The following is a 26,343-nucleotide window of genomic DNA, read 5'->3' as shown; positions in this document are numbered from 1 at the left end:
CCCCCTGGGGATCTTGTTCAGAGCCCAGGTTCTGATTCAGCAGGTCTGGAGTGGGGCCCACGATGCATTTTTAATGAGTTCCTACAGTGGCAAGGTGCTAGAGAAGTTTCAAGGCCTGGATGATTTAGATCCCGAGGCACTGACCTTTGGTAGACAAGAGAGCTTTGTCAGTAGTTGATGGTCTTAAAAGGAATTTGAACAAAAGTAGAGGTGTGAAGAACATGAAGACAAAAAGATGTAGAGTCCTGAGTATTAAAGGTAGCTAATGAATGGTGCATTATAGGAGATACAGCTCAGAATCAGAAAGAATTGAGTCCCACTCTGTTGTTCACTAGCTGTTACTTATACAAATGCTTGCCCTTTGAGGCTTGATCCTCTCTTTAAGATGGGGTAACAGTACTCGCTTCTTAGGATTTAGTGAAGATTATTTACCTTCAGGTAGAAGTGCTTCTAACAGGTATCTGGCACATGCTATATATGCAGTAAATGGAAGTTGCTATTAGCAAGTGGTAGGAGCTTGATTGAACCTAGTCCAGATTGTAGAACAGACGATTGACTATGAGCCATGTGCACTTAAGGAAGTGGAGTTCATTAGTGGCCAGAGTGGGTTGTCATGCCATTTTCTTTTTAGACAGGCTTATTATCACATTTAGAGGAGTGCTGTAGACCTAATTCCTGGCTTTGACACAGGAATTTGACAAGGCCTCGAGATACCTTTGTGGGCATGGTTAAAAAAAACCTGCATGAAGGGGCGCCTGGGTGGCTTAGTTGGTTAAGCGTCCGACTTTTGCTTAGGTCATGATCTCGCGGTTCGTGGGTTCGAGCCCCGCGTCGGGCTCTGTGCTGACTGCCAGCTCAGAGCCTGGAGCCTGTTTCAGTCTGTGACTCCCTCTCTCTCTGACCCTCCCCTGCTCACGCTGTCTCTTTCTCTCTCTCCTAGAAATAAAACATTTAGAAAAAAAAAAAAAGCACCTGCATGTTAGTTGAGATGGATGGATTTGTGGCTGATAGAACAGAGGTACCACCACAGTAGTGAACAGAAATTGACGTGAATGATGAAAGTGGTCTCCAGTGGCACCTAGTTTGCTTTTTGACTCTTTCAGATACACGTGGGCTTTTGTTGTTGTTGTTTGTTTGTTTTTAAAAACCTCGAGTGAAGTTTTTTTTTTTTAAAACAACCTTGGGACAGCTTTAAAAAAAAAAAGCCTGAGGACAGTTACTGTGGCCCATATTTGTTGTCCTGGATGCCCCGAGACACAGGCCCTCTGGGCCAGCCGTCTCCTCTGGAGCTTTTTTCTGTGTGCTGCTTCACACTGTGTTTCCCTTGACAACTCCTGGAGCTCCTTACGTGCCACGCCTTTTTTCCAGGATTAGCACACTGCCTTATGTCTTGTTGCTCACTGGTGAGTGCTCCCTCTGACCTCTGCACTCGCGGAGGGCTTTTCCTTGGGGGTGCTGCTTTGTCAAGCGGAAGATGGACATTCTTCCAAGCTGCATCTACCATTAATCTCAGGGTCATTCTTTCTGTTCTTCCTTACTGATTTCGTAGTCCTTTTCTTCTCTGAAGATGTCAGTATTTGTTTTAACCCCAGGCTCAGTTATCACCATGAGAACGTTTGATAGCCATATGGGAGACCTAGCCAGTATTTTAGACTCCATTAATTGCACATTAGTCAACTGGTGGTCGTGCATCCTGCATCTTACCATCCTCAAAGCTCAGTCTTCACTGTTCATCCTGTCCGCCTCGTCATCCCTCTTGTAGCTGTCAGCACATTGAAATTGCTGGTCTTCCATTTGCTTCCACTTTGGTCCTTCACCTGTACTACATGGCCTATCACCCACCTCCTCTGTTGCTATTTCCATCAGCTTTTGTTTCTTCTTCCGCAGCCCTGTATGGGTCCAGTGTCTCTCCAGGTTCCTGACACTGCTGGAGAGAAAGGCCTATCTAGCTTAAGTGCTGTCTCTCTGAGTTGGGCCCTGGGTGCAGCTGTGGCGTTGCTGAGTTTCCCCAGTCAGCCTCCTTTGTCATCCCCCTAGCAGCTCTCCAGTGTCTTCCGGGTGCCTTCAGGATGAAGTCTCAGTGGTCTAACTTGGTTTTCAAAGGTCGTTATTCAGCCCCCTGAACTTAAGCTTGTAAATGTGAAGAAAGAGGAGACCCTCCAGGACATTGGTAGCACTTGTAAGGCCAATGTGTATGATCTGTTAGTTTTCTCAGAGGTTTTATGCCAGATTTTGCAGCACCAGGATCCTTGAATAAATCTTCATACTTCCTGCCTTCTCAGGGCATGAACTCAGAGGCTTTGATTTTGTGTTTCAATGAGGGAGGGGCTTGTCAAGAGTATTGGAGAAGTTTGACAAGGATTATTTCTTCTGGTAGATGTCAGAATTCAAACAGTGAGAGAGACTTTCAACATATAGTTATAAGCTTGTGCTTAGGAAACTACTTTCAAAGGCCTAGTTAAAAGAATGTTTCCCTAAAAGACAAAGTAATAAATTAATGGACTCCTTGCTGTATATGGTACAGCTTCCCCATCCCCAGAACCCATGCCTATTAAACTGGCTAAAATTGAAAGACTGATCATACCAGGTATTGGCCAGGGTGCAGAGGGACTGAAACCCTCATCAGTGCAGGTAGGAATGTAAGATGGTGAACCCCCTTTGGAAACCAGTTTGACAGTTTCTTTAAAATCAAGGATATATTTATCAGAATAAATAAACACACACGTCCATAGTATCCTCTGCATTTAAAGATATATTTGCCTTATCTTTATCTGAAAGGGAGGCCATTTGGCTAAAGGAGGGCGGGCTGGTCTCATCTGGCACATGTGCTCTGTTGTGAATGGCATATGGGTCTAGTTCCCTGACAGCATGCTTTCACTCTGACTTCATGTTTGGAGAAGTCGATTCCTGTCTCTTGGGACTCAGCACCACCCCCCCCCCCCCCCCTCCCCCCAAGCAGGCATTCAGACGGACTTGGACTCGGACTCGGAACCAGAGAGGAAACCTTCCCTGATGACCTGTGTTTCACTTACTGACTAGTGAGGGGAGCCGGTCACAGCCACTGTCGATTGAGCACTTATGCACTTCAACACATGATTTTGGTTTCACCTCTCAGCCATTTTGAGGTGGATGTTTTCCCCTTTCTTGAGATGAAAACACTATCAGATTAATGCTTTCCCCCTGGCCTCTGTGTCACCATGCTCCATGGCAAAACCCATTTATTCTTCCTCCTCATGGATAAAAGGTGTGCTTTCCTTTGGATTCCTTAATTCTTCAAGGCCGTGGGTGGAAAAATGTTTGCTTCTGTCCACTTTACCTCTCTTACCTCTTTTGGCCTTTGCTTCACTCTTTTTTTTTGATGTTTGGTATTGAACTATTAATTGTGTGCTGGGCACTGCTCTGCTGAGCACTCTCCATCTGTTGTCTAATTATTGAACCTTCCTGATCGTATTATGAAATAGTTGGTGCTCCACTCAAGATGCTTTGAGAAAATGGGGACTCTGCTTCCCTGAGCACACAGCCATGTAGAGGTGGTGCCTACCTAGGGTTCCATTCCAGGTTTGTTTTAAGACAGTGTGGGCTTAACCATACTGTCACTCTGCTCTATCCTCAGTGTCTGAAGTCCATGGGTGTACAGGAGAGAGTCTGTATATGCAAGAACATTGCATGAGGGAACTTCTCCAACAAGGTGATACGCTTATTTTGAACCAGACTTGTGAGACGTGTCCTGGAATTGTATACTTTAGCTATATAGTGTTAGGTAGGAATTCTTGGGGCACCTGGGTGGTTCAGTCAGTTGGGTGTCCGACTTCAGCTCAGATTGTGATCTCACAGTTTGTGGGTTTGAGCCTCACATCAGGCTCTGTGCTGACAGCTCAGAGCCTGGAGCCTGCTTTGGATTCATTCCCTCCCTCCCTCCCTCCCTCTCTCTCTCCCTCTCTCTCCCTCTCTCCCCCTTCCCTGCTCATGCTCTGTCTCTCAAAACTAAAGAAACTTAAAAAAAAAAACAAAAGTGGTAATTCTTTGAATAAATGTGTTGGCAGGCAGTAAGCAGGGAGTGTGTGGTTTGGACTTCCTAATTGTGCTGAAGGTGTCTCCTGAGGCAATGTGGATGTGTGTATTCAGATATTAATAGCAGTTGTGATCAGGGTCCCCATTGGCACATACCCCAGATACTGGCACTGACCCTTAAGTCTGGGTGGCAGAGAGTAGTTTTGCTGCTGCTGTCACAGCAAGAACTTTGGTGTTCAAAAGCTGTCCTGTAACTATCTCTTTTGGGCCCTGGTTGGCTCTGGTAGCTGTTGGAGATTTGTCGGTTTATTAAGTTCTAATGATGGTTCTGTCATGCTTCTGTGGTTGTACCTTTGGGTATCTTGTTGGGCACCTGTGGGGGGAAAGGGAAGGACTATTGACTGGGAAGAAAACGAAGAGGTCATGAGACCTCCTTATTTCTTTTTCTCCTAGTACTGAGCATGCTCCACAACCCACTGGGCAATGTCCTGGGGAAACCCCCCTTGAGCTTCCTGCCTCTAGACCCTCTTGGATCTGACTTGGTGGACAAGTTTCCAGCACCCTCAGTTAGAGGATCCCGCCTAGACACCCGGCCCATCTTGGACTCACGTTCTAGCAGCCCCTCTGACTCAGACACCAGTGGCTTCAGTTCTGGATCGGATCATCTCTCAGATTTGATTGTACGTAACTTGTCGGGGAGTGGGGTGGGAAGGGCAAGTGAGTGTGAAGCGGGAAGTGTGTCTGCCAGAATGCGGTCAGGAAGTGGAGGCCACTGTGGGCACGTACGGAACTTACCCTCAATGGAGTGGAGGATGCCTTGTGTGCCCTCAGAGCAATCCATGTCAGGACCCTAGCTGCCTACTCTCTTTACACAAGATACTTCAAGAGCTTGGAGAAATAGTTAATTTTAGAAGTTAATATGGGGGTCCTGGCGTTGTTCTGTTTCTTGACCTGCGTGGTTGTTTTCTTTAGCCTCAAAACCATATCTATCATTTATGTACCTTTACATGTGTTCCCTCAAAATGTTTAAGTGATGGTTTTAAAAATTACGATAGTAATGATCAGAGCTGGGATTTCCATCCAGATCAGCCTGACTATAGCTCCTATATTCTCTTCACCGACTCATGCCACCTCTCAATCTGAAACCATGATGAATCTGTGAAATGTTGCCTCAAGTTAATTTATGTACTACATGCTCCTTATCCACAGCTATGTGTGACATGTGTGGCACCCGTGCTAAGTGGAGCTGGCAGATGGATTGGAATAAATGAGGAATAGGGGACAGTAGAAGTAAATATACGGGCATGGCAGTGAGAAATCATCCTAAAAATGCAATATGAGGCACCTTCTGAGCCTGACTTTCTGTGCTGCCAACCCTACCACCCAGCTGACTGTTCACTGAATAGGAAGGCTTATTTTCCTGTCCTCTGCTCTTCTCTTTCCAGGATTGGCAACATTGGATGCGGCTAGTTTCCCATCCATGGCATGATCTTTTAGGACCCACCATGTCACCCATCGGCCTGTCCTAGAATATGAGAGCTGGCATTGCCATTCCCACTGCTTGTTGGTTTTATGTTTAGGTTCTGTCTCCAGAAGGGTAACCACAAGCGAGTCCCTTCAATTATCTGGGCTGTAACTTAACTCCATTAGAAAATGGGGTTAGATGCTTCTAGTTCTGTTTATGTTAATTTAGATGGAGCTCAGTCTTGGAAATTTACCTCATAATTGACTTAATAGTTTGGGATTTTATTTAAAGAACTTTGTCAGATACCCTACCCCAAAGGCTAATTGATGAAAGGATATGGGCACACCAGCTCACAGAAGAGATAAATAGAAGCAGGTCGTATTTGAACTTACAGGAAATATTGAGTAATTTGGTTTTTTTGATAACGTCGTATTATCTTTACCCACTTAAGTTAGTAATAAAGCCTTGACACAGGCTTAAGTGAAACCCACACTCTCCCACATTTCTGATAGAACACAGAACTCTCATAGAAAGCATTTTGGCATTTGCCATGTAGGAATCAGACCAAAAAAAAACCCTCCAGAAAATAAGAAGCTATACCTTCAAGTTTTTATTTATAATTCTAAAAACTTGGAATGTGTGTGAATATTTAACAGTAGAGGAATAGGTTAGTGAAATGTACCTTGTTCCCTAAATAGAATATCATAAGTTAATTAAAAATAATTATGAAGACTGCCTGGCAATATGAAAAAAAAATGTTGAGTTGGGGAGAAAAGTTGTTTGAATTTCGTGTAAGTGTAAGGACAGCTACTCTAAAAACGCATAGGAAGAAAGTCTGAAAGAAAATAGCAGAGCTAAATGGTATTTTTTATAATTTCTATAGTGTGATTATTACTTTCATAACAAAACTGTCCTTTTAAAACCTGTATCTTCCTTTTTCCTCCCCTAGTCAAGCCTTCGCATTTCCCCTCCTCTGCCCTTCCTGTCTCTGACAGGGGGTGGTCCCAGAGACCCTTTAAAGGTGGGGGTTGGGTCTCGGATGGACCAAGAGCAAGCTGCTCTCGCTGCAGTCAGCCCCTCCCCAACCAGTGCATCAAAGAGATGGCCAGGAGCTTCTGTGTGGCCATCCTGGGACCTCCTCGAAGCTCCCAAAGACCCCTTCAGCATAGAGAGAGAGGCCAGGCTGCACCGGCAAGCTGCAGGTGAGTGTGGCTTTTGCCCTGCAGGGGCCCGAGGCCTCTTTCTGGGCACAGAGAGTAAGTGACCTTAGTTCACAGACTGAACTGTCCAGAAGAGGACTTCATCTTGTGTTGAGGTCTTTGGATCTGCAAAGAATGGTCTTTTTTGTGGAATGAGTGCTAATGGATCAAACTCAGGAACTTCTTTGAAGCTGAGCAGAGAGGAAAGAGGCTGTGCTCGCTCATACAGAGTTGGACCCATTTCAGGTTGTGCTTTTTTGTAGAGATTGGCCGAGTACTAGTGTTGATTTTAATTCTTCCATGGGTGGGTGTCTTCAGGAGGAATCCTAGAAGTGATTCCCAGAATTTTGTTTACCTCTCCCTTTCTAATTCAAAGTTGTCAGACATAACCCCTGCTAGATCTCTCTTTCCCTGAGGGATGCACTGTTGGGTAAAAGGGATGTCCGCCTCTAAGGTAAGGGACTTCTTGGTCTCTCCGGAACGCTTTGGTTCTGTCATTTAAGTGACCTTAAACATGTATTGAATCTGTTCTTCATCTTACACCGATAGTTGGAAGTAAATGGGTCTTAATAAGTTATTCTTGACTAAGGCTTCAGGGAGGTGCTCACCAACTGCTCTTCTAAGGTTCTGGAGTTGATGACTAAGTAAATGTTCAGTTCTTTATCCATTTGTTGTCTGTCTTTCCAGTCACAGAGCTGGGCCTGATCTCACTCTCCCCTGATAGTTCTGCTGCCCTGTTCACATAATGGTTTTGGCAACCCATGTTTGTACTAATGCCATTGTTTGCCTGTGGAATGACATTACCTTGCTTTTGGATGAGGCCATTATATCGATTTATGTTTTCATTTGCAAAATATTGCTGATGGTACCCAAGTTCTTGGTGTAGCAACACATTGTGCCTTTTAAGAAATGAGCTTCCATGTCGTTGTCCTGAATGGAAATGGTGGTTCATTTCACTGGCTGTCTGCCCCATTGCTGAAGGAGTAAAACGGGGAAGGATTAGCCAGTCCCCACGAGGTTAGGCTCTTATCTGGAAAGGCACAGCCTGAGCAGGGGGCAGGATTAAAGACAGACGGAAGGCTGAACTGGTCACAAGGAACAAAGAGGTCTCTAGAAGTTATCAGAACAGGTCACACAGAAGATGGTTTCCATTCTGTACAGCAAGTAGGGTTTTGTAATGAGCTGTTGTCAGAGAAACTTCACAGTGGGTTTAGACAGACTTGGATTTGGTATAAGCAGGAAGCAGAGTGGTTGGGGAAAAATCCACTGTCTTACAGTGTTGGCATCAGGGAAGGCCCGGTGTCTGCCCAGGTACCATGGAGACAGCTCTGGCAGTGATGGGGCATGGTTCTGACTCAGGGAGCATTTGAGACATTTTTGTCTTTTTAGATTGCTAGTGGTCATTTTTATTGGCATTGGTCCTGACTTCTGTGACAGAGGAGTTCAGAGTGCAGACAGGAAAACAATTGAATGTTCCTCATTTGAATATTTGGGGAGGAGGCCAGTTTGGACCAGTAAGTCTGTAGAACATTGTATAGAAGATTGCTGTGTTTATTTTAAAGTAATTAGAAATTTAAGTCAATTAGTATTGTAAGCCATGCTTTTTACAGGACTAAAGCCATGACAACTGCTTTGTGGTTAGCTTATCAGTTACATGTTTGAAAATAGCTTGGGTCGTGATCATTTTTACCCTACACATCTGCTTTGCTCTTACTCTATGTTTTGGGGGAGACCGAAGTAGTGGTTTAGAGTTGTCCTGCTGGGCTGACTGGTTTGATGAGGTGTAAGGTTCCTTGCCTTTCCGAATAGTGGTAAATGTTCTTCCAGCAGCCAGGCTAGGACTGTGGCCTGTGTAGCTCTTCCCGGGTGAGGTCATTCCAGAAAGGAGCAGTGATTTTGTTGACTCAGACCCATTTTTTTCTCTGTTTGTCATTTCTGTTGTCTACCAAAGCTGTGAATGAAGCAACCTGTACTTGGAGTGGCCAGCTTCCTCCCCGGAACTACAAGAACCCCATCTACTCCTGCAAGGTGTTCCTAGGAGGTGTTCCTTGGGATATTACGGAAGGTGAGCTGCCTCTGAGACCTCCTGCTTTGAGCACTGAAGGTGGAGCAGGTCTCTCAAGAGCATTAAACTTGGATCTGAACCTGTAGCTCCATTATTGCTTCTGTGTCTGGTGCTTATACCTGTCACCTGGGACCCCAGGTCACTTCTGAGTTGTTTGTCAAGGGAGAGAAGTCTAGGAGAGGAACGCTGGTGATCCTGTGCTTGCGCCTTCCTGGAGAGGGCGGTGCCTCAGTGTCTGCCATTCTTTTCCATCTCTTTTCAGCTGGATTGATTAACACCTTCCGTGTGTTTGGCTCTTTGAGTGTGGAGTGGCCTGGTAAGGATGGCAAGCACCCCCGGTGTCCTCCCAAAGGTAATATGCCTAAAGGTAATACAGACATGGTAGGAGCTTTTTTTTTCCCCTCCCTAGTACATAATTGCACTGAGGGATGCTGGGACATCCCAGCCGCATGCTGGTAACATGGTTTGGGCACTCCTGAGCACAGAACTTTGGGCTGACAGCACTTCTCTTCAACCTAGCACATCCCTCTGCTTCTTCTGAGCTAATGTTCCACCAGTCCAAATTTATATTGCAGTTGGAGCTATCTGTGAGCCTTGCTCTGTGAAACTTCGTCGTGCACTTCCCTCCAAACCTGAACCCCGGCAGCTACTTTCCTCTTAAAATGAGGCATCTGAAAAGCTTTCCTTTGCCTGCCTTTCTTGCCCAGTTACATTGTTGCCTGACCTAATTCTGAGATCCCTTTGGAGTTGGCAGGAATGAGGACCAAGCATCTGACTCCTCACTGGTCTGAAATGAGATCCCTTCCCTGTAGAAAGGAGCAGGTGCTATTTTCACTCTGCCCCATCTTCACTGAAAGTGTTCTGATGAACTGAACCACTGGTCTAACTAGGCTTTTAAAGCAATACCTCCTTGGCCCAGCCGCTGGCCACAGACCTGCCCTCCTCCCTGCCCCAGGACAGCCTGGCTCTGCTGACCAGAACATGCTGTGTGTTCTGAGACAGAGGGGCTGTGTGTTGTGATGGGACCCTGCGTCCCACCTTGCTAGTCCCTTCCCTCACTCAGGTGGGAGATGATGTGCTTCTCCCTCCCGTGGCCTGGCCATCTGACATAGCAAGTCAGTCTTCCATTCAAGGACTTTTCAGGAGTAGGACAAAAATGTTTCTTACACGTGAGGCTATTTCTCTGGGATGAAACTCCCTACCGCAAAATCAAGACTGAGGAGTAACCACCTGAGGGATATTAATACAGTTTCTCCTTTTATTGGAAATAGGGTATGTGTATCTGGTCTTCGAACTAGAGAAGTCTGTCCGGGCCTTGCTTCAGGCTTGCTCTCATGACCCACTGAGCCCAGATGGCCTGAGTGAATATTACTTCAAGATGTCCAGCCGAAGGATGCGCTGCAAGGAGGTGTGTTAGCCTGGTGTCCTCCCTGGGTGGGGGTGGGGTTGGTACCTGAGGCAGTGGGTCTCCCACAGGTGGGTGAGTACACTGTGTGCAGGTGAGCTTTCCTGCTGCGGCAGAAAGGCTGCTCCTCCTGTTTTAAGGTAAATACAGCAAGATACTCCATGACGTTACAAAAACAAAAACCTCTGGTCGTTAATGGTGTATGTGTGCTCCTGCCTGTGGTGATCAGACTGTGTTTCAGCCCTTACTCCAGCCCACAATTCTGTCCCAAGCCTCTGGTCTTAGAAATGAAATTGTAAACAGCAGCTTTCTTCACTTGGGTTTAACTGATACTCTATAGCTGTTTCTCCCTAGTTCTGCCCTCAGGCTGTGCCTTGGAACCTTCCTGTCTGTGGTGGGTAAATTTCTCTTCAACCCAAACTGTCCGTGGATCACCTCTTCACTCTCATGCGGGGCTTCATTAGCCGTGTGCATTCCTCCACACGCCTCTCTCTCCTTATGCGTCGCCTGCTCCCGGCCCTATGTCAGCCTGTGCCCCCAGCATCATGGGTCTCAGCATAGTTACTCTATCTGCAACCCTCACTGCATATTCCTGAGCTGGCTCAGAATTAGTTTGGGATGAGCTTAAGATTCTCCACTGCTGACCAAGCTCCCCAAATGGTTCTAGCAGATGATGTTTGGAAAGCACTTGTCAAAGGAAGTTTTGGGTTGAGGAATGAGTTGTTGTTTTTTTTTAATGTGGTTGCAGAGAACATCACTCTCGTGACACTGGACTAGATAGTTAATATATCTGAAACTTCATTTTCTCGTCTATAAAAGGGGGACTTGAAATGTCTATTTTGATCAAAAGATCAGTTGCCAGGGGTCCCGGGGAATGGAGGGATGCACAGGAGGGACGGGATTTTTAGGGTATGAAACTACTCTGTTAACAATGGTGCAGTCATGTCATTACACATTTGTGGGAACTCCTAGAATGTACAACAGACCCCAAGACTGAACCCTAATGTAAACCATGGACTTTGGGGGGCAGTGATGTATTGATACAGGTTCAGGGCTTATAGCAAAGGTACCACTCTGGTGGGGGGTGCTAATAGCAGGGGAGGCTGTGAGTGCAGCAAGGATATTGGGACTCTGTGCTGTCAGCTCAGTTTTGCTGTGAACCCTAAAACTGCTCCAGAAAGTAAAATCTTAGGGTAAAGGGGGAAAAAAACTACTGAGATGATCACGTTGGATTTAAAATAAATAACGCAAGTAACAAGGCTGGCTCTTTGTTTTATAGATGTTTCCTGGTGTTAGTTCACATTCTTAGTGACAGGGTAAGTTTGTCTTCCCGCTGCATACAGTGACCCACCACACCCTCTCCTCCGTACGACACTGCTGCGTCGTACGTCTTCTCGCTGTGTGGGGCCCATGCCACTCCCAACTTGTTACACTCCAGGGCTTGGTTAACATGCTCCTTTGTCCCCGTCCCCTGCTTTCACCGTGAGAGGCTGCCACAGCCATACCACAGACCCCTGAGCCGCCTCAGTGCCCCTGCTGACAACCCCCCTGTCTCCTGCTCTACCTCATCCCCTTGCAGTGATGCCCTGTCTGTCTTTGACATGCTGCTGTAGGCTGTCCTAGGTCTCCTTCCTCTCAGACTCTTACTTCTTGTGTCCCCTCCCTGCCCCCAGTGCGGTCGGCATTGGACTCCCTCCTCTCTCTCTCCCCGTCACCTAAACGACCCACTCCTGTGATTCTGCTCTCACTTTAAGACCCAGACTACATCCTCCAGGACCCCCGCCTTCCCATGGGGTCTTTCTTGGGGATGTCCTGTAATCCTAGACCCTTGTGTTTAGTGTAAGGAAAAGCTTGGAAAGCTTGCTGGCCCTTGGGATGTAGACCAAGACTGTGAGACTTCTCTGTGGGGGTGGAAGAAGCAAAATCAGCTTTTCATCTTCCAGTGAAGTGAGCTCCCCGAGTTAGAGGCTCACTAAAGTCTTGTAGGCCTGGATCCCATCAGCCCCAATTCTTCATTTTCCCACCATGCCCAGGTGGTCTGACTCCTGCAGTCTCCTCTGTTGAAGAATCTTCTTGATCTTAGCCTGTTGTGTGCCCGGTGCCACCAGCCTCCTCCAGGTCTTTCTCACCTGCCCTCCCAGCTACCGGTTTTTGCCTCAGGTCTCTTCCTGCTTCAAGACTTGTGGGATCTTCACAGATCTGCTTTCTAAAAACACCACTCATCTGTCCGCTCCCTTCCTGGTGGAGTCCTCCACCTGCTATGCTGGAGTTTGTTTTAGTCTCGGGGACTCAGAGGCAGAGGACCTGGTCAGCCCCTGCCCTGCTGTGGCGCTGCTCTGTGAGACCGCCATCTGCACCTCTCCAGTCACTTCGCTGCCCCTGGCACACCCACTGATGCACACACTGGGCCAGGAGCCGTCTCACAGTGCTGCCTCGAGCATCTCCACCCTCTGTCCTTCCAGCTCCTGTCCTTCAGTTTCTGAGTCCTTCATGATCTCCATTCATCAGTGACTGTGGTCCTCTGCTGGAACCGCACAGTTGAAGGTTGTGACAGAGTGCTAGGTTCCTGGGTGTGACCATTGGGTACCATTGTGCCTGTTCTCCAGAAGGAGTGACTGCCCTTCCATGTGTTTTCCCCACTTTGGACACAAGGACTCAGTAAAATGCAGCTTTGGTTGGGTCTGGTGAGGTGCCTGCTGAGGGCCTGTGTGCCTGGGACTGGGCAGTACCCCTGCTCCCCCACTAGATGGGCCTTGGCAGCCCGTTTGAGCGTCTCCCAAGCATGTGCCTCACGGTACAAGAGCCAGTCTCTCTGGCTCCCGGCTGGGGCTGATGCACCTTTGGGTGGTTTCCAGGTACAGGTGATCCCTTGGGTCTTGGCTGACAGCAACTTTGTCCGGAGCCCATCTCAGAGACTTGACCCCAGCAGGACGGTGTTTGTTGGTGCCCTGCATGGGATGCTCAACGCTGAGGCCCTGGCAGCCATCTTGAACGACCTATTTGGTGGAGTGGTGTATGCTGGGATTGACACAGATAAGCACAAGTATCCCATTGGTAAGTGTCCCACTTCTGTGTGGGAAAGCTTGGTGGCCTCTGGGACCATGCTAGACCAAGATTGTAATACTTCCCGTGGGAATGGAGAGGGAGGCCTGACCCAGGTCTGCAGATCAGCATAGACCAGCAGCATAGCATCTTTTTCTAGATAAGCCACCAGTACTGACAGTCTGCACCCACCCCTCTCTCCACCACTTCCCCTGAAGGGGGAGAAAGTGGTAGGGGTACCATAGAGGTGACAGGAGGGGAAAATGACATAGGGGCTTTAGTTGAAAGCTGAACCAGTCTGGGACAGACAACAGGTAATATTTCATTAAAAGGCTAGGACTTCCCTGAACTTCCTGTTCTTGTTGTTGTTAGGAGTTCTTGAAAAGTGGCCCTGTCTCTAGGGTCAGAGACCAGGGTCAGGCTGAGGGAGGGGAGGACACCGGGTGACTCGAGCAACAGAGTGTAGTCATGGCCTGTGGCATCCTAGCTTAGGGGAGTCTGTGGGCCTAACTACTAGGTTTTGGGTCAGCCCCCCTGGGAAAGGAGATTGATTCCTGTATCATAGCAGAGTGATCTTGGTGGTGGGTTTGGAGGGGGAGTAGAGTCTGAACTTTATGATCAAGACCTGGCTAACCCACCTCCTCATATGATGAGTCTGCCCACCCACACTGCCTCTGACCAGGAAGGAGCACCATGTGCACGTCAGGGCTGTGCTGCAGACTAGGGTCAGGGGGTTGGAGGCCGCAGGGGCAGAGGCAGCATTTGGCAGGACCAGCTTCTTCCGGCTCCCCTGCCTCCGAGCCAGGAGGGGTGCCNGGGGGGGGGGGGGGGGGGGGGGGGGGGTCTCTTCCCTCCCCACATGTTGTCTGTTTTCTTGTGAGTTTTGTTCTTTTTGTTGTTTTTGAGAGAGAAAGCTTTATGAGCTGGGGAGGCGGGGGGAGAAGGAAAGAGAGAATCTTAAGCAGAGCTCCACACTTACCATGGAGCCACATGTAGGGCTCCAATCCACAACCCTGGGATCATGACTGGAGACAAAATCAAGAGTCAGATGCTCAACCTGCTGAGTCACCCAGGCGCCCGTCTTTCCTCCCCATTTCAGTCAGTGATTCCTTCCCCATTCCTGAGTGGTTTGTGTCACAGTGGTCTTGTAACTATACTGTCTGATAAATGTGGTTGCAGTATGCTTAAAATATGGCTAGTGCCACATGTTGAAACAATATTTTGGATATATTGGGTTAAATGAATTATAAAAATTCCATCTTTTCACTTAAATGTGGCTTTTGAGACCTAAAATTATGTAAGTATCTCCCATTATATTTCTGTCTCACAGCCCTGGTCTAGAAACAGGGTATCCTGAGTGTTGACAAGTAGCATTTGGGAGAATTTGGCTAGAAGGTAAGTTTGTTCTCTTGTTCTAGGATCTGGTCGTGTGACTTTCAATAACCAACGCAGTTACCTGAAAGCAGTCAGTGCTGCATTTGTGGAGATCAAAACCACCAAGTTCACCAAGAAGGTGAGTGCACTGGTCTGTACCTTTACTCTGGGCCTGTACTATCCTGGGCAGGCCTGAGACTGAAGCCGTTTGTGTACTGGGGGTGCCCAGGCAGTGGGTCAAGCCCCTGGGCAATTACTTGAAGGTTGGGAGTGGCCTGGCCGTGGCAGGCTCAGGAGGGACAGAGCTGAGATTGTTGAGCCTGTTCGGTATGTGGGGTATTTTCCCTCACTGGGTATTTGACTGGCATCTCTGGGCAGCTGGCTTCCCATACTCCAACCTGATCTGGGTTCTCTGAATGCTTACCTGTTGCTGGGTGATCGAATGCTGGTGTGGTTTGCTGAGAGATCCACATTGTGGAGCCTGCCAGCCAGCTCTGGGGGACGTGTGCATCTGTCCTCTGGGGCTGTTTGTGCACTCTCCCTATAGTTCTCGCCTTAAAACAGTAAACATCCTGCACTCCTGTGACAGCCCAGTAATGTCCTCTCTCTTCTGGCCCGTTTGGCCTCCTGGCAAGAAAAGCTACTTCATTCTCCTGTTTTGCTTTGTGCAGGTTCAGATTGACCCTTACCTAGAAGATTCTTTGTGTCATATCTGCAGTTCTCAGCCTGGTCCTTTCTTCTGTCGAGATCAGGTGAGTCCCCCAGGTGTCAAGGAAGTCCTTGCCCTCAATTAAAAATTGTCCTGTCCCATTTGTCACTAGAAGGTCAGTGCTCTCAGTTACCTTGTGGTTATCGAAGAGCACAGCGGTGACAGCAGTAACGTTTTTCTGATGGTCAGAGCAGGGACACACTTTGATAGCTTAATACAGAATTCTTGGGAAAGTTTTTGAGTCCAGTCTTGATACACTGGACTTGCCCGTGCCTGGGGTGTTATGTGCAGGGTGGCCCTGAGGCTGGCAGGGTGTGTGTGTGTGGGGATGTTTGCAGATGAAAGGCAGCTGGGTGGGCAGCTGGAAAAGCAGCAGTACTTGTGACCAGGCGCCATAGTTCTAACTCAGGCCTTCTTGACCGATTTTCCCAACTCAGGGACTCCTTTACCTGTGAACTGCTGCATTCTTACATTTGTACATGGTTTGTATTCACAGTTGTCAGAAATGGGCAGCTTTCTGGTGAATGTTCCTGGGTGGGAACACGGATGCGGGTGTATTGGGGCAGTGTTTCTCAGGTGTTAATGAACACACATCACTTGAGGATCTTGTTTATTTTTAGAGAGAGAGAGAGAGTGCAAGAGGGAGGGGCGGTGGAGGAGAGAGAGTGCAAATGAGCAGGGGAGAGGGAGAGAGAATCCCAAGCAGGCTCCTCACTAGCACACTGTCACGGGGCTCGTTTTCATGCACGAACTCTGAGATCATGACCTAAGCCAAAATCAAGACTTGGGCTTAACTGACTGAGCCCTCAGGTGCCGAGAGAGGAGAGAGGATCTTAAGCAGGCTCCACAGTCAGCATGGAGCCTGATGTGGGATTTGATCCCATGACCCTGGGATTATGACCTGAGCTAAAACCAAGAGTCAGATGCTCAAATAATTGAACCACCCAAGCGCCCCTAGGATCTTGTTCAATGCAGATTCTGATTCAGTGGACTTGGAGTAGAACTGGAAATTCATTATTCCTGATGAGTTTCCATGCGGTCCAGTGTTGCTGGCTGGTACCATGATTTGACAGGAGTTGGGGGGGTGGGGCCTGTTGAGACACCCAAAGTCAGTCACGCTTGGGGGGCAGGGGTTTGTTTTTTGGGCAGTGGTGCTTATTGCTCAGGCTTGGAGGCTCCAGAGGATAAGAGTTAAACTGGAGGCTCCAAAGTGAGGGTGTGAGGCAAATTTGGGTTGTTGGGTAAAGCCCAGAGCAAGGGAGCAAGTATCTCTGTGGTCAGACTCTTCTAAAACTTGAGTGTGTCGGTATCGGTAACAGATGACCCCCCCATTTTCAGGTAATTGTTGAAAGGTTCGTGGGTGGGCTGAGGTGTCCCAGCTAGCAAGGGCGGGGCCAAGACGGAGGTACCTCCCCAGGCGCCTCCCCTCACTGAGCGTGAAGCAGCAGCACGTTGGCTAGCATGCTGGGGCGCGGAGCCATGTAAGCTACAGCTACCCTGTAGGAGATGGAAGGGCAGGGGGCCTGATGAGCAGCCCTGACGGTAGGAGGGGTGAGGGGAGCCGGCCTGGCTTTGTGCCCAGTAGGAGCCAGCATGTCTGATTGAGTTGGGCACTTAGTGGGTTTGCCACGGTTGGTCTGGCCTCTGTGTTTGGGGTGAGAAGGTTCCCCAATACCGTGTCTTCTAACTCCACGGAGGCTGCCAGGAATCCCCTCCTCTGTCTCCAGAGCGGGCAGGCGGTGCAGGCAGCAGTCCCCGCTGGTGCCAACACGGCCGTGGCTTCTCTCCTCCCCCCCCACCCCCCTCCAGGTGTGCTTCAAGTACTTCTGCCGGAGCTGCTGGCACTGGCGGCACAGCATGGAGGGCCTCCGCCACCACAGCCCCCTGATGCGGAACCAGAAGAACCGAGATGCCAGCTAGAGGAGCCGGCCGTGCCCGGTGGCCTGTGGCGCCCAAGGCCGGCAGGTCAGGCAGCGGCCTGCACCATCCTGCCCCTGGCGACCAAGGGAGCTGGCTTCCCAAGGACAAGGGAAAATCGTAGTCACCTTTGCACTTGCTGAATCTGTCTTTGTTTCTGCACTAATTAATGCACAATGAGTTTTGTCGGGTTTTGTTTTCAGGGGGTGCACCAGGGCAAGGACCCTCTGGCTCACCCTCCAAGCGACTCTTGTAGTTTTCCCAGATTTTAGTTCCTCGTTTTGCNTACGTGTCCGGAAGGTATTGACACGATGCCTACATCTAGGTTTATTTATTAAAAGCGCTTTTTTACATTCCTTGCAATACTGATGGTGATGGTGTGCAGGTCTCGTTGGGTTTGTTCTTGCAGTTGCCATACAGTGCCTTTCCATTTATTTAACCCCCACCTGAACGGCATAAACTGAGTGTTCAGCTGGTGTTTTTTACTGTAAACAACAAGGAGACTTTGCTCTTCATTTAAACCAAAATCATATTTCATATTTTACGCTCGAGGGTTTTTACCGGTTCCTTTTTACACTCCTTAAAACAGTTTTTAAGTCGTTTGGAACAAGAGTTTTTTTTTTCTTTCCTGGCAGCTTTTAACATGATAGCAAATCTGTGTCTGGGGGACTGCGGGTCACTGTTTCTCACAGTTGCAAATGGAGGCATTTGCAACAAGAATAAAAAAATTTTTTTTGGATTTGAAACTGGACCGGATAAACGGTATTTGAGTGGCTGCTGTATATAGTTTTAAATGGTTTATTGCACCTTCTTAAGTTGCACTTATGTGGGGGGGAGGGTTGATAGAGGTTTTTAATCACAAAGTCACAGGACTTTTTTTCTTTTGTAACTGAGCTAAAAAAGGGCTGCTTTCTGGTGGGGGCAGGTGAAGGCTCACAGGAGCCCTTTCTCTCAGAGGGGACAAGTACCCTTTCCTTACTTCTTTCAGTTGAGAAATGTATGAAGGAACAGTTGCAGTCACTGAAATGCTACTGGATTTGAAAACTTGACTTTTTCTTTCTTCTTTTTTTAAAAAAAAAAACAAAAACAACCTACTTGCCCCCTCTTTGGGAAGCTGTGTGCCAAAGAACCAGTGTCATCCTCCCCCCCNNNNCCTGAGCTGACGTCGCATTGTCGCATATCCCAGCTACTCTGTGGGTTTCGTGAAGCTGTGTGTGAAGTCTCTACCTCATTGTAGTATATGCAGGCAAGACTGCACTCCTACAGACGTGTGGAGTAAGCTGTGGTGTAGTTTTTTTGGCACATAATAAACACGTTGCAGCAGAGTTGTGGCTCTGTGTCTGTCTGAGGTGTGGGAGCAGGGGGGCCGTGGGGCCATAGGACCGGAGGGTAAAAACCCGTGTTTCCTTGGATTCTCTGTGGTGGGGTGCCAGCCCGGGTCGATGGCGGGGCCGTGTGGGAGACCTGCCCGTGTCCGTACTCCTTGGGCATTTCGTGGTCAGATGCACCTTGGAGACGCCTCTCAGGCGGGCGGATGGCTTCAGTCCAAGCATGAGAAGTCCTCACACGCGCTTCGGAGCTCCTCTTCTCAGAGCCTTGGACCCAGCTTGGAGGAGCCGGAGGCGCAGCTCAGGCCACCTGTCCCAGCTGCCCCCGTGAGCCCCGGGCTGGATTCTGCTGGGGGGGCTTCCCTTCCTCTTGGACTCACCTGTGCCGACCCAGCCCCTTTCTGAGTGGGAGAAACTTCTTTTCTTGCTATTCAAAAGCCCTGTTAATTTGGACTCTCTCACAGGCTCCCAGGGTTCGGTTCGTGAGAGGGTCTGCTGATGACTTTCCAGGTGGCTTGTGCCTGGGCCCCGCTGCCGCCCCGAGCCTTTGGAAGAGAACCGGGCACACTGAAGCGTCCCTTGTCCGAGACCTGCAAGGACGCCCTGTTGGACGGGGTGGTGGGAGTTCTTGGGCGAAGAGTGAGAGGCCTGGCTGGCAGCAACCTGGTGTGGACTCTGCCGTGTTGCTGGTGAAGCTCCTGCGACTCCTTCAGGGGACTGTGACACCCCCTCCCTTTTGGGGTCCTCTTCTATTCCACATGGCGTAGAGGATCTCCTTCCCTCTGTCCCCCTTCTCGTTCAGGATAATACAGGTGCCACTTGCAGGTAGAGGGCTTCCTGTCCTATACAGCCTTCTGTTCCCAGTCAGTGCAGAGTCTGGACTGGCCAAGGTGGCCAGGGAGGGAGCTGCAGGGTGGGGCCCGGCCCAGGGCCCTTTACCTCATGCCACCTGGCCAGCCCAGCCTTGCCTTAGGTCGGAAGGAAAGGTGCCTTAGGTCGGGTGCCTGGGACCGGCTTCAGAGTTGGGCGAGTAGAGCCGGAGGAGGGGGCACGGAATGACAGGGGAGTCTGCTCTGATGGCTTCCGAAGGGCCTGGTTCGGGGATGGGTGTGGCGGGAACAGCCTGAAGACAGAGGTGGTTGGAGGAGGTGCCTCGGTGGCTGGCGGGCGCCGTGGGTGGACTGGGCCCTCTGCATGTTCCAGAGCTTCGGGGCGCTGGGAATTAGCTAAGCAAAATGGCCCCGACTGTGCTGCTTATGAAATCAGTCACCAGGACAAGTGCTAAGAAAGCTTACAGCTTTAAGAGGCTGCTGATGCTACTTTAAGTTGAAGGGAAAGCTCCTGGTGAGGTGACACTTGAGCAAAGACCTGGAAGAAACGAGTTCGTCCTCTCCCAAGTGCACCCATCACCCCCAAGTCTCCGACCCACGGACGGGTGAGGGTCCTGGGAGAGAGGGGCACTATCCCTGCTTCCTTACCTTTGCACGTTCCCGAATCGCCGTCCCCAGGACGCTAAAGCCTCCCTCCGTCTCGCCGACGTGTGCAGAAGACACGCGCCCCTGCTAGTCTAGGGCACGAAAGGCGATTCAGTCTCAGGACCGAGGAGCAGAAGCAGCGGGCCCGGGACTTCCCCGAGCGGCGTGACGCCGGGAGCGGAAGCCGCGCCCGCAGGGGGCGGGCCAGGCGCTCGACCCGCCCACCGGATGAAGACGGGCCACCTGCACTTCCGCCCCGCCCCGCCGGGAGTCGCTGTAGGGTCCCGAGTGGGCTCTGCGCGTCCCAGGTTAGGCGGAAGCGCCTTTCTGGCCGGCGCTTTATAGGCCTCTCTTTTGCTTCCTGTTTCCTCTTTTACTATACCCGCCAACATGGTAGGTATCTTAGCTCAAGGCCTCGGCCGTGTCAATCGTGCTCCATCCGCGGCTTTCCGCCGCCCCCAGCCCTCGAGGCTGGGCGCCGGGCGCCGCCAGGCCCTAAACTCCGCGGGCCCCTAGCCTCCGCGCTGAACCCCGCGCTCCAGCGCTGCCCGGCTGGCCCTCCTCTCCCTTGGGGCTCAGCCCCAGCCCGCGAACCCTGCTCCCGTCGGACGGGGACGTCGCACTCTTTTTCGGAGGGCTGCCCTGGCTCCCGAGTGACCCCGTGTTGTCCAACCCGCAGGGCCGCGTCCGCACCAAGACCGTGAAGAAGGCGGCCCGGGTCATCATTGAGAAGTACTACACGCGCCTGGGCAACGACTTCCACACCAACAAGCGCGTGTGCGAGGAGATCGCCATCATTCCCAGCAAGAAGCTCCGGAACAAGATCGCAGGGTGAGCTCACGGGCCTGACGGAGGGTGGGGAACCGCGGCGCGGGGTCCGCTGAGCTCCGACTCGGGAGCTGGCCGGGTGCCCCGCTGCTGGTGTCGGGACGAGACGCGGCGGGTTCTCCTGAGGGCCTGCCCTCCCGGATGGGGCTGGCCTGGTCACACGCCAGGTCAGGGACGTTGGAAGTCGGAAGGAAGGAGAAGGGAGGCAGGGGGCGGCCGAGAAAGCTGGACGTGGAGGATTGGTTGGCTCGGAAAGAACGGGAGCAGAGGGAGTGCGCGCCGCGGCGGAACTGGGTGCGCGCGTTCGCTCCTAGGGTGGTGAGGCCTGCCCCTTTCCTGCGGAGCGGGGACCGCGGCTGCTGCGCGTCCCTCTGGAGGCGCGGGGACCGGCGGGGGCCTGGACGCGCGCTCAGGGCTCTCACTGGCACGTGCACTTTGCAGCTATGTCACGCATCTGATGAAGCGGATTCAGAGAGGCCCGGTGAGAGGCATCTCCATCAAGCTCCAGGAGGAGGAGAGAGAAAGGAGGGATAATTACGTACCCGAGGTAAACTTCCTGCGTCTTTTTCTGGGCCTCTGGCGCATCCTGAGAGAGAAGCAGGTGCCTGGTTTCCCAGGGGACCTCTGCCGAGTCTCAGAAAGGAGGTCTTCTATCCATCTACCCCCAGGCAGCTCTAGGTGCCCATAATCCATGTGCCCGTGCCATAACCTTGTTCTGCCCTGTTGGGACTATTTGGGTCCGTTCTGGCTTTTCTGCGAGAGCCCTTAATGGTGTCTGTTGGAGGATTGCCGATTGCCCTTTCTTCTGGTGTGATTATTTGCCTTAGCATAGCGTTCCCGAGGTGTGAGCCTAGTGTGGAAGTATTCTGAAAACTGGTTGGATGTTCATGAGGGTAAACAAAGGTAAAACGAGGAGAACTGATCCTCCTTAAGCAGACTGCTCACCTTGCCGGATGCCCTCCACTCCACCATTTAAGAATCTTGGTGAAAAGGTGGGGAACGCAAGAGAGAACCCTGATTGACATTTGAGGCCTGCCTTGTTCCTTCTAGGTCTCAGCCCTGGATCAGGAGATCATTGAAGTGGATCCTGACACTAAGGAAATGTTGAAACTCTTGGTAAGTGTTCACTGAATTTCTCAAGTAGGACTTGAAGAACCATCAGTAGTTTTCTATTATCTCTGAGAGTACTAGCCACCAGGCATTCTTTTCGACATCCGTCATACCTTATTTCTCTTCGTCGAGACCGTGCCCCAAGAGATGTACCCTGCTATTTGCGTTTCCTAGTTGAAGAAATGGCAACTTGAACTTTAGTGGGTGGCAGGGTTGGGAATTTCATCTGCACTTCCAACCGCTGGACACACTGCCTTCAAAAAGGGGTTAGCATGTTAGGATACCGAGATTGCACTGCAGGGGAAGACAGTTCCCAAAGCCAGTGGCTGTTCTTACATGACTTCCAGGCTACCCCTCCTCCCTTCTTGCCTTGTCATCTTGCCTCTGTGGCCACTCCTTAACCTTTGCCCCTCGGTTCCAGCTCTGGTTGCCTTTTCATACTTCATGCTTTCCCTTGGGGACATCGTTCCTTCTGTGTCTCTGTGCTGGTCACTCAAATGAACTGTGGTCTCCTCTGCGCTTGCTTATGGCCGTTCAGATACCTTTAGTGGCTTCTCTTAGTTCTCCACAGTTTGATGTCGGTAACCTGGGCTTCCAAGTCCGGTACACAGTGATTTAAAGCAACTTCATTTCTCCTTTTTTATGATCATGAAATGTGTAAGACATTCAGAAAGCTGGTGAGCAGAAAGAACTCTGTACCCACCACTCAGTTTCAGAAAAACATGACGAGCATAGCTAAAATCTGCTGTGGACCATTTTCTCCAGAAAATAACCACTATCCTGAATGCAGCCTTTTAGTTTCTTCTATAAAGTTGGTTTTTGAGGATGAACTGGGACATGGTGTTCCAGGTGTGTGGCAGGCTCTTGACAGCTGTTTTAGTTAGTGAGGCTTCCTGTATGTGTTCCAGAGCAGTGGTTCCCAAAGGAAAAGGTGACCCTCGGGACATGTGGCCATGTCTGGACTATGTATTTGGCTGTTACAGCTACGGGATCCTAGCAGACATGAGTGGGTAGAGGCCAGGGATGCTGCTAAAAATGCTATGGTGGGCAGGACAGCACACTGCCGGCTGGCTGGTGGGGGGCACGTTCCTTCAGATCTCAGCTAGACCCCCTGGTGAGTTTAGTGCTCTGGGGCAGAAACCCAACAGGTTTCTGGTGGAGGCCGATGGGCACGGCCTGGTGGTGGTACTGGGACTTCATCACACATCTCAGCGGAACAGCCACACCGAACCCATTTTATTGTTTTTTTTTTCCCCAGGACTTTGGCAGTCTGTCCAACCTGCAAGTCACTCAGCCTACAGTTGGAATGAATTTCAAAACACCCCGTGGAGCCGTTTGAATCTTTCTGCTGTGCTGTAATGTCTTCAATAAACCTTGGACAATAACCTTGCGTGTGTCCTCTGTGGGTTCTGTGCCAGTAGCGCTAAGGGCAGGAGTTCTTTCTCAAGGGAGACGTCCTGAAGAGCACTGTGCAGCGGGAGCATCTGTAAGTGGCCTCCGGGCAGTGCCCGCACAGCCAGGGCGCGGACTGGAGCGCTGAGCCACCCTGCCTGCTCCTGGCAGGCCCCGAGCACTAACGTTGGCTTCAGGCAGGAGTTAGGAGATGCTTTCCCCCCCACCCCCCTCCCCCCTGCCTGCCCTGGGTCTTTGATGCTTGGCCTCTCCTAGGCACAATCTGGGCTAATGAACCTGTCTTGAGAGGAAGGTAACACTCCTCACGCGTCTGAAGGTGGTCTTTGTGGGTGGGAGATCGGATGGGTGGGGCCCGCCCAGTACCTGGGACGTAGGACATTCAAGTGTGAGTGGAGGTGGAGGAGGGTCAGGGAAACGGTGCATCTGTTTAAAGGGAGGCAGAGCTGCTGGCTGGATTGGTGGCTCTGAGCTTAGGCTCAANAGGAGCCGGTCTGCTTTTTCTCCAGGGCAGGCTGGGCCTGTTTGCAAGCACGGGTGTCTGTCCAGATCTCTGCAAGGAGGTGACAGGAACCAGACCAGCCTGGCTCTGCCCTCCCTGGTCCTGCCCATCCCTTCTGCCAGGCAGATAGCTACAGCAAGCATTGGAAAAATGGGTAACAATTTTGATACAATTTGCCTTGCGGGAAGTTTGCAAAAATAGGACAGGGAACTTCAACTACCCAGATCTACCAGTTCATTTTGTCCCAATCACTTTACATGCGTGTATACATTTACTTCTGATCTACTGACGTAAAGTTAGAGACCTGCCCTTTTGTCCCAAGTATTTCAGCGTCTGCTTGCTAGGAACAAGGACACTCACATAACCACGGTGCAGTGTTCGAAATCGGGAAAGTCAACATTGATATGCTACTGTTAATCCGTTGTCCATAGTCAATGTTTGCCAATTTCCAGATAATGTCTCCTATACCCTGTTCCAGGATCCATCCCGGAATTGCCGCATCTAGTGTTGTCCCTCTAGCCTTTCTGCGACTTTCATGACTGACAAATTTAAAAAAATTTTTTTAATGTTTTATTTGAGAGAGAGAGAGACCGTGTGAGCAGGGGAGGGTCAGAGAAGGAGACAGGCTCCAGGCTCTGAGCTGGCTGTCGGCACAGAGCCCGACGCAGGGCTCCAACCCACAAACCGAGAGATCATGACCTGAGTGGAAGTCGGATGCTTAACTGACTGAGCCCCCCAGGCACCCCATGACTGACATGTTTGAGTAAAAGTTATTGTATGACTTTGTAGAATGTCCTTGAGTTTGGGTGGTTTGGTTTTTCCTCATTGTTCGGTTTAATTTAGCTTTTTCTGTAGGAATGCCACAGACCTGATCTGTGTTCTTGGTGAATCCTAGCAAGAGGCAGGATCTCCGCTCATCACATTAGTGGTGATGTTCACGACGAGCACTCGGGTTAAGGTGCGCCTGTCATTTCTCCATCATGAAGTTGTCTTTTCCCCTTTGTAATTGATGAACGTATGGGGAGATCAGCGATATTTTAATTCCACAAGGAAGCTCCGCTCTTCCGCTCTCATTTATTCACAGCAAACTTGTTCCCATTTTCTGGTGTGGGGTCGGGTGTCCGCAGCAAATACTCTTGCCTTCTAAATGTTTACACTTGTGCTAGAAGCCGCCTCCCTAACCCACCCTTTGGGTTTTTTGGTCAGTAGTTGGGCGCTCTGCACGGGGTACCAAGAGGGCCAATAAAAGTGAAGCCAGCAGGGGCGCCTGGGTGGCTTAGTCGGTTAAGCGTCCGACTTTCGCTTAGGTCATGATCTCGCGGTTCGTGGGTTCGAGCCCCGCGTCGGGCTCTGTGCTGACTGCCAGCTCAGAGCCTGGAGCCAATTTCAGAGTCTGTATCTCCCTCTCTCTCTGACCCTCCCCTGCTCACACTGTCTCTCTCTCTCTCCCCTAGAAATAAATAAAAAATATTAAAAAAAAAAAAAATGAAGCCAGCAGCGGGACAGTTTGCCGGGACGTCTGCTAACCCCCCACCGGGAGGCAGCATCCTCGATCCTTCCAGATCCTTCCAATTGCGTGCGGCCCTGGGCCTCGAGCCGGGCACCTCCAGGCCACACGGCTCAGCCGCGCTTGTGGTGGTGTCCCGCGGAAGCAGGTGGCCAGGCCCCGCCCCCGGGTGGCTGGGATTTGCTCTCCCGGAGGTGGGCGGGGTCACCGCAGGTGGTGACCTTGTAGGCGCAGGTGGTGGGCGCGCTCTGCTGGGGCTCCGGCGCGGGGCTCGGCTGCGGGGCTGCGTAACAGGCTCATGGGCTTGGCCTAGAAAGACCGAACAGCCTCAGCTTTCCGCGTCAGGGACACTGCTCTTTCAAGATTGGAAAGTGCTCCAGAAACGTACGGAGGTAGGTACTCTTTTGCCTTTTTTGTTCTATATCATCCTCGGTTATTTGTGTTAAAAGGTAGTTTTCAACACCCACAAAGTGAAATGGCTCTCCTAAAGATAGGTATCAGTTGGACACAAGCATTGTTTTTGTTGTTGTTGTTGTTTACTCAGTGAGGGAACTGAGAACGTGTTACTGTCAGTTCAAAGGAGAAAGAACGACAAATGTGAAGTCAAGGTCTGTTGAGAGGACTTTGTAAATGGACACGATCCTGATTTTCTCCCCGGTCAGGAAGTACATCAGCCGGCTCTCTAGCCGGCAGAATTTACTTGCACGCCTACAGGTCAGGACTGTATGCTTGCTGTCAGGTATCGGCAGTTTACCCGGCTGTGAGGTGGCCGCAGGGCAAGTGCAGGTGGGACCCGACACCCTCTCTGGAATCCCAGGGAAGCCCTAGGGCTGTTGTTTCCTAACAGTGCAGAGCTTTGCACTGAAACACAGAATTCCCCTCTGTCCAAACATCCTTGTTCCGTACGACCACCGACCACCGTCAACTTCATCAGGACAGTCCATGGCGGTGTTGAAATGAGAAAAACTCCCCGTCTATTACTTACCATTTTCAATA

General features: G+C 50.4%; 2 protein-coding genes across 6 annotated transcripts in view; both read left to right on the top strand.

Annotated features, from left to right (window-relative positions):
• CPEB1 (cytoplasmic polyadenylation element binding protein 1) overlaps nt 1–17,466 on the top strand; it is an 84,050-nt gene extending 66,584 nt beyond the window's left edge. For 4 of the 5 annotated variants that reach the window (XM_077774361.1, XM_077774359.1, XM_077774358.1 and 1 more), the window contains 9 exons: nt 4,465–4,691; nt 6,426–6,678; nt 8,627–8,740; nt 9,003–9,107; nt 10,012–10,148; nt 13,001–13,199; nt 14,606–14,700; nt 15,233–15,313; nt 17,080–17,466. In XM_077774361.1, the coding sequence (XP_077630487.1) occupies nt 4,465–4,691; nt 6,426–6,678; nt 8,627–8,740; nt 9,003–9,107; nt 10,012–10,148; nt 13,001–13,199; nt 14,606–14,700; nt 15,233–15,313; nt 17,080–17,190 (1,322 nt within the window). In that variant the 3' untranslated portion in view covers nt 17,191–17,466. The remainder of the gene's footprint in view (nt 1–4,464; nt 4,692–6,425; nt 6,679–8,626; nt 8,741–9,002; nt 9,108–10,011; nt 10,149–13,000; nt 13,200–14,605; nt 14,701–15,232; nt 15,314–17,079) is intronic. The other variant, XM_077774362.1, reaches the window with a different exon arrangement.
• A 2,817-nt stretch (nt 17,467–20,283) lies between these two features.
• RPS17 (ribosomal protein S17) lies at nt 20,284–23,313 on the top strand. Its single transcript, XM_077774379.1, has 5 exons — nt 20,284–20,383; nt 20,670–20,821; nt 21,260–21,365; nt 21,869–21,934; nt 23,187–23,313. The coding sequence occupies exons 1-5, from the start codon at nt 20,381–20,383 to the stop codon at nt 23,265–23,267; spliced, it is 408 nt and encodes a 135-aa protein (XP_077630505.1). The 5' UTR covers nt 20,284–20,380; the 3' UTR covers nt 23,268–23,313.
• Nucleotides 23,314–26,343: the final 3,030 nt, after the last annotated feature.

Source organism: Crocuta crocuta, unplaced genomic scaffold, assembly GCF_008692635.1.
Source record: "Crocuta crocuta isolate KB4526 unplaced genomic scaffold, BGI_CrCroc_1.0 scaffold7, whole genome shotgun sequence".
NCBI lineage: Eukaryota > Metazoa > Chordata > Mammalia > Carnivora > Hyaenidae > Crocuta > Crocuta crocuta.
This window is presented reverse-complemented; position numbering and strand designations above follow the sequence as displayed.

Bases quoted from the DNA above. Each gene is read 5' to 3' on its own strand.
- RPS17 (XM_077774379.1), top strand. The intron at 20,822-21,259 runs GTGAGCTCACGG...TGCACTTTGCAG, and splicing joins CTCCGGAACAAGATCGCAGG to CTATGTCACGCATCTGATGA. The intron at 21,935-23,186 runs GTAAGTGTTCAC...TTTTTTCCCCAG, and splicing joins AGGAAATGTTGAAACTCTTG to GACTTTGGCAGTCTGTCCAA.